The 7,217-nt window shown below is 39.8% G+C and overlaps 1 protein-coding gene across 1 annotated transcript; it reads left to right on the forward strand.

Annotated features, from left to right (window-relative positions):
- Window positions 1-3,422: 3,422 nt before the first annotated feature.
- On the forward strand, window positions 3,423-4,766 carry LOC140874538 (uncharacterized). Its single transcript, XM_073277836.1, has 2 exons — window positions 3,423-4,156; window positions 4,202-4,766. The coding sequence occupies exons 1-2, from the start codon at window positions 3,423-3,425 to the stop codon at window positions 4,764-4,766; spliced, it is 1,299 nt and encodes a 432-aa protein (XP_073133937.1).
- Window positions 4,767-7,217: the final 2,451 nt, after the last annotated feature.

Raw genomic sequence — 7,217 nt, forward strand, 5'->3', positions numbered from 1 at the left:
ATGGGATCGGAGGTTCCGATCGTGTTCGGACGTTCCGAACCGGGTTGGAGGCTCCGAACGTTGCCTATAAATATTGGGGCCGAGGGTTCATTTGGAGTGCACCTTTCCCTCTCTTCTCTCTGATTCCTAAGCCTTCTAACTCAGATCTAGGGAGATCTAGGCATCCAATGAGGAATCCGGAAGTGGCATAGCGATCCAGGCATCGTAGCGGAGCTGTGGCCTAGTTTTGAGATAAATTGTCATCAGCGGGCTGACGACGGATGCAGGTATAGCTATGGTCTCCTTAAATTATTTAGGAGTATGCAATAGCTTAGTTAAGGCTTTTAGAGCTTAAATAATGATACATGGATATTTGCATTGTAAAGTTGATGATAGGCTGGGAACCTAGAGTGGGACTGCTAGGACTGCCTGTAGTAAGGTACGTAAGTACAGACTGAGATAGCCAGCGGGTTTTGCATGCTTATATGTTGCATTTGTGTGTCATATTATTATGCAGCATGTGCATATCATATTGTGTCTGTCCATCTTGTGAGATGAGCCATGTAGGGCCGCTCAGCCCTGTCTGGGCAGGTGATGTCTAGTGCCCAGTGACTGACGGGTCATGGGTGATTAGCATCTGGGGACACATTCCACGTCCTATAGAAATGAGAAGTGTACACAGGGTTTGCTCCCCGGGTTGTACCACTCATGTCCTAGGCGCCATCACTGAGCAGTTATATACAGTTATCCCAGATATAGATACCCTATCATTTGCATGCATCATATTTGTATGTTTTACCCAGTGCTTTCGTATTGAGTTTAGATCTCACGTCCAGACTTTTCTATGTATCTGGACACCCCATTCGATGGGGCAGGTGTAAGTGCAGGGTGGAGCACCAGGAGCTTGGATTGGACAGCGACAAGTGAAGACAGCGAGATTAGCTGTAGGTTTTGCCTTTAGGGTTTATTTATTCGATTGGGATGTATAATCGAATTTATTTAACCGGTTGTATTCTGCCGATCTGCTTTTATTTAAGTCTTCCGCAGTGATTTATTTTAATGCATGCTTAATTATGCTCTTAACTCTGATTAGGTAGTGGATTCGGGTAGGGTCGCTACAAATAGTCATCGAGATACTCACAATTAGTGTGTCTTTGGATGTATATGAGTGTGTATCAGTATATATTCTTATGGTTTTAGCCTTATACTCGAAGGTAGAGCATTAATAGGGATGGAAATTTTCCACTAGCTTAATCACGATTAATTGATTAAATTATATGATTTAATGCATGTTATTTAGAATATTTAATTGTTATGTGAAATTATGTGATTTTTTTTGTAAAGCCTAAGATTTATGTGATGTGTATGATTTTTTTTAAGTTTTCAGGTTGGTATTAATTTTGGGTCGTAGGGACGAGCCTAGCCTTGGCTTGAGTTAAGAAAAATATGTTTATTTTAAATTATGTTTAAAAGGATGCAGTGTATTTTATTGAGTGGGAGAATAAAAATTTTAAAAGATTTTAAATGTATCTAATGGGCCGTGTTTTAGCCCATTAGTCACAAAAGAAATAAGCATTCAGAATTTTATTCTGAACCCTTATTTGAACACTCCTTTCTCAAAATCTCTCTCAAACGCTGCATCAAGGCTAAGGTTCTTCATAGGCTCGAGGATAGATCATCCTACCGCTCAGGTTAATTCCAATCAAATCGATTCAGGCAAGTTTTTACTTTTTTTTTTAAACCCATTCAAGAATATATGTAGTTTCAAGGTAAAACCCTACGTGTTTGTTTGGTGATCTATGCATGTTCTTTTTTGAAAATTTTACGAGTATGTTGCTTGATTGCGATACGTAAAGAATTCCTGATGTGTTTGGTTCATGTTTATGGAGTTTTGAATGATTTGAAGGAAATAAATCAGATTTTTGGGTAAAATTAGATATGAGGGTTTTTTATTCAAAATCTTAAATGGTTGATGTATTGGTACAAGTTATTTTGAAGTTTTGATGTTGTTGAATGTTATTTTTGAAGGAAAAACGTCCCAAAGCATTGTGGGTTTTGAAATAGTGCAGAAAAGATCACTTTTCGGAAAAAGGATGTCGTGACAGCGCGCCCGCGTCGCGGTTCCGCAGGCGAGCGGGCTGCGCACCCGCGCTGGGCTGGCGCGCCCGCGCTATGGAGACAGCGCGGCCGCACCACAGGTTCAAAATCTTCACCCCAGTTTATGAGTTTTTAAGTCCTAAAAATCATGATTTTGATATTTTAATGTATTTTAATTATTTTTAAGAATGTTCATGAAGAACTTTAAAGTTTTTAAGGGCCGAGATGGACGGAATGCCTCACGTGGATCGGTCAAGTTATGTATTGCATGATTATGTGATTTTCTCATGAAAGCTAATTTCTCATGAAATGTTTTGAAGGATTTTAAGCTTGTAACATCACGAGAAATTTATGAGCATGTTATGAGATTTATGAAAATGACATGATATGATATGATAAGATGAATTGTATGTTACATGGAAAATATTTTGATGATTTATGCGTCTTGTGGTGATTATATGGGGTATGCACTTCAGGATGAGCTCCGGAGCGGCTATCCAAATATGGCTCACGAGATGGTTATACGGGGCATGCACTTCGGGATGAGCTCCGAAGCGGCTATCCAAAGAATGAAAGTTACGGGCGTAATGTCATATGCTTGTTGATCAACATAAATTTATGAATGGCTCATTATGACGGTTGCCACACTACTCATACTTCATCATCCCAAATATATTTATGATATGGCTACATCAAAATTATGTTTATTGCATGAAAGTTTAAGTTAATGTTTTCTCTTTTAAAGTTAGAAAATATTTTTTTTGCATGTTCTGGATGAGTCTTTCGACTCACTATACTTGAATTGTGCAGGTAACGATGATATGGATGCTATTATTGATGATTATGTGGGCGGACATGAGGAAGAGGCAGGGGTCAGTCCAACGGGCAATGCATGAGTGTGAATGCTTTACAATGGAAGATGTTTTAAACATTTTTATTTGATGAGAGGCAAACAAGTTTTAAATTTTAAGTTGATGGCCATGTTTGGCAAAGATTTTTAGATTCTATTTTATTTTGTGCACTTATTATACGCTCTTTTTAATAAAGAAGATGATGCTTCCGCAAAATTTTTATTTTTACCAAATTTTAAGTATGTATGTTGAGTAACGCTCCGATTGTTAAAATTGGGACGTCAGAGTTTGGTATCAGAGCAGTTCGCTCTGGGTTTGTTTGCACGCATGCATTCTCGCCACGACCCTATGCTTCGTCTTCATGTCTGTAAGTTTTATGTTATGGATTGTTTAAAATGCATGATAGTATTTACGATTAATAAATTATGCATGTTGATTAGGATGTTATGTTTAGATAACGTAATTAAGCATGTAGACTGTATGGACATCAGGATCATGGCTAACCCTAGGAATCCGAACAATGAGGACAATCAGAATAACCAGTTTTTGGCTGGGTTGGCGACTCTGTTGCAAGAGCAGAGTAGAGCCCAAGGGGAACAGATCCAACAGTTAATCCAAGAACAAGCGGGAGGGCGGAACAACAACCAGCCACTTTTGACCAATCCTATCTTTAAGCAATTTAAGGATATAGGGCCACAGGAATTTAAAGGAGGGGCTGATCCCCTTGTAGCCAAGGAATGGGTGCAGTCAGTGGAGACCATTTTTTACTACATGCAGCTCACTGATGCAGACCGTGTGATGTGTGCCATCTTTATGTTCCGTGATGATGCATGGGTTTGGTGGCAGGGAGCCCGTTCTGCTGTGGATTTGACTACGTTGACTTGGAATGGATTCAAAGATGTGTTCTATGGGAAGTATTTCACTATCAGCACCAGGACTAGACTTGCCAGAGAATTTCTGGAGCTCCGCCAAGGGAGCATGTCCATTGCCGAGTATGTGAAGAAGTTTGAGAGAGGGAGGTACTTTGTGCCCATGATTTTGGATAATGCTGCAGAGGAGTTGAAGCATTTCACAGAGGGACTGAATGCCACTATTCGTCGTGATGTCAGATTGAGTGGGGCACAAACGTACCGAGCAGCAATCGATGAGGCTATGTTTTCAGAAAAATATGGGAATGATATTATCAAAGAATCGAAAGAGAAGAGAATCAGTTACCAGGGGAGAGAGCAGTAAGGGCCTAGTCAGAAGAGGCCGTACCAAGCTCCAACTCAAAGGAGACCGCAGCAGCAGCAGCAGCAGCAGCACCAAAACCCCAATCAGGCGCAACCTCAGGGACAGAATCAACCTAACGCCAATGCTCCAAGGCCGGAGAATGCACCTATCTGTGAGAAGTGTGGGAAATCACACTCCGATCAATGTATGCTTGGGACCAATACTTGCTTTCTCTGCAAGAGGCCAGGGCATTTTGCCAAAGACTGCCCGCAATCAAAGGATCCTGTCAAGGGAAGAGTGTTTGCTATGACTCACGATCAGGTTGACCTAGATTCTGCAATTGTCTCTGGTATGATTCGTATTGCTGATTTACCTGCATTCGTGTTGATAGATACAGGAGCTAAGCACTCTTTTATGTCTATTAGTTTTATGATAAAATTAAAGACCCTGCCGGATGAATCTATTTCGGAATTTTGTGTGTTTTTACCCTCAGGGGAAGAACTAAGAACTAGTAGTGTGGTAAGAAATTGCAAGGTTCAGATGCAGAGTCTATTTTTGTGTGCAGATTTTATTGTTTTGAAAATGGTGGATTTCGATGCAATTTTTGGGATGGACTGGTCAGCATGAGGCTACTATTGACTGCAAACGGAAAACTATCTCTTTGAAAGATCAGAATGGAAAACCGTTTTGTTCCGCACTACGTCTAAGAGGAGCTTACCAGGTATGATTTCTGCAGGAACGGCTTGGCAGTTATTGGGTAATGGGTGTACAGGCTTCCTTGCAAGTCTAACTGGCGAGCTGGAGGTGCAGCGACCGAAACTTGTGGAAGTGGAGGTAGTGAAGGACTTTCCAGAAGTTTTTCCCGATGATGTTGCGGGATTGCCTCCAGTCAGGGAAGTCGAATTTGGGATAGAATTGTTGCTTGAAACTAATCCAGTTTCTAAAGAACCGTACAGATTGGCACCGACCGAGATGAAAGAATTAAAGGATCAGTTGCAGGATTTGCTGGATAAGGGGTTCATCAGACCGAGTGTATCGCCTTGGGGTGCACCGGTGTTGTTAGTCAAGAAGAAAGATGGGTCAATGAAGTTGTGCATTGACTACAGAGAGCTGAACCGAGTTACAATGAAGAACAGATATCCCTTACCCAGAATAGACGACTTGTTCGACCCATTGCAAGGGGCAGAGGTGTTCTCAAAATTCGATCTACAATCAGGCTACCATCAACTGAATGTGAAGGATGTAGATGTGCAGAAGAAAGCATTCAGGACTCGTTATGGCCACTACGAGTTCTTGGTAATGCCGTTTGGGTTGACCAATGCACCAGCTGTGTTCATGGATTTGATGAATAGGGTGTTTCAACCTTTTTTGGATTAGTTTGTCATAATCTTCATAGATGACATATTGATCTACTCTCGCAGTAGGGAGGAGCATCGTCAGCACTTGACTACAGTGTTGCAGATTTTGAAAGAAAAGCAACTGTATGCTAAGTTCAGTAAGTGTGAATTTTGGCTGGAACAGATTTCATTTTTGGGTCATATAGTTTCAGCTAAGGGAATTGAGGTGGATCCGTCTAAGTTGGAAGCGGTTCGAAATTGGGTTGCTCCAAAGAATGCTACATAAATACAGAGTTTCTTGGGTTTAGCAGGCTACTACAGGAGATTTATTCAAGAATTCTCCAAGATAGCTCTACCACAGACTTTCTTAACTCGAAAAGGTGTGAAGTTTGTGTGGTTAGAACAATCTGAGAAGAGCTTTGCAGAATTGAAAGAAAGACTGATTTCAGCGCCAGTGCTAGCAATTCCCGAAGGCACGGGTCATTTTGTGGTTTATACCGATGCTTCTAAGAGTGGATTAGGAGTTGTTTTGATGCAGGATGTTGTGAAAATTCCTCGCAAGTGTACGAGTGTCAAGTTTTAATATAGTGAATAATTCAGATATCGATCCCACAGGGAGTAAAATGAAAATATTTAGTACTTGTAATTAAAATAGTCCAAACTTTATCTAGAAAATCGAACTTTGAAAATTTTGCAATAAAAATAAAATAATTAATGAAGTTTCGATAGCACACACACGACTTTCAGGAATAATCAATCAGAAAAAATGGTCTAGAGGTATAGATTTCACCTGGTTTCAACAACAATCAATCATAATTAATTAATCTTCATGAATTTCAAAGAATTAATAGTCAAGAACACTTATGTGTATTATTCCCTCTCCCGAGTGCCGAATAAAGTATATCAACTACAATTCAATTCCAATATCCCTATTAAGAATTTACTTGCAGTGATCAATTCAAAACAATGTTATCTTTAAAAGCTCTGTTAAAATTATAAGCTCTCCCGAGTCAGATAAACAATTAACAGTGTGTTTTCCAATGGTCCTATTCAAAATCTCCTCTCCCGAGTGCCAGATTTCAAATAAATATAACAAATCAATTATTGATCAGATAATTGAAAAGACAATCAATTCTAGAAAAAACAATTAATCTAGAATAAACTCAATCCAATAAAATCAAAAATTCATGAAAGCGTCTACACCAGGTTCCATCCGACCTCTAAACTATAAAAATTAGTTCGTAATAAAATTCTAAAAACAATAAATAATAAATCCAAACATGTCAGAATTAAATAAAAGATAAGAAACAAATCCGTCGTCGATGTCGTGTCCAGACTATCGAACTCCGTCTTCGTTCTTCACGATGAAGCTCTAGAATAATATCAAAATCACACGATCAAACCCTCTGATTTCTGTATAAGTGTGGCGGCTCTCTCCTCTCTCAGATTCTAATGTATTCCTTTTATATCGCATCTCAAAAGCCCACTCAAAAGCCCACAAAATATAGAAGTTTCCTTCCGATTAAAATTTCCAAACTCAAACTTCGCGACACGCGCCTGCTCCAGAAATCACGCGCCCGCGCATAGGCCTCTGTTCTCAAGTTTCTCGCCTTCCCAAGAACTTGAGCGATAGCTCTTCTTTGAGCGCTAACAAAGAGCTCTGAACTTAGGCCCAATAATATGGCCCAACACTATTCCTCTTCTTTCTCTGTACATTTCTTTTCTTTTCTTTTCTTCTTTC

Source organism: Henckelia pumila, chromosome 1 (assembly GCF_033568475.1).
Source record: "Henckelia pumila isolate YLH828 chromosome 1, ASM3356847v2, whole genome shotgun sequence".
Taxonomy (NCBI): Eukaryota; Viridiplantae; Streptophyta; class Magnoliopsida; order Lamiales; family Gesneriaceae; genus Henckelia; species Henckelia pumila.

What these genes read in the sequence shown, in the direction of transcription:
- LOC140874538 (XM_073277836.1), top strand. Translation starts at nt 3,423, where the DNA reads ATGGCTAACCCTAGGAATCCGAACAATGAGGACAATCAGAATAACCAG. An exon ending in AGTTACCAGGGGAGAGAGCA is followed by an intron (nt 4,157 to 4,201) that starts GTAAGGGCCTAG and finishes TCCAACTCAAAG; the next exon opens with GAGACCGCAGCAGCAGCAGC.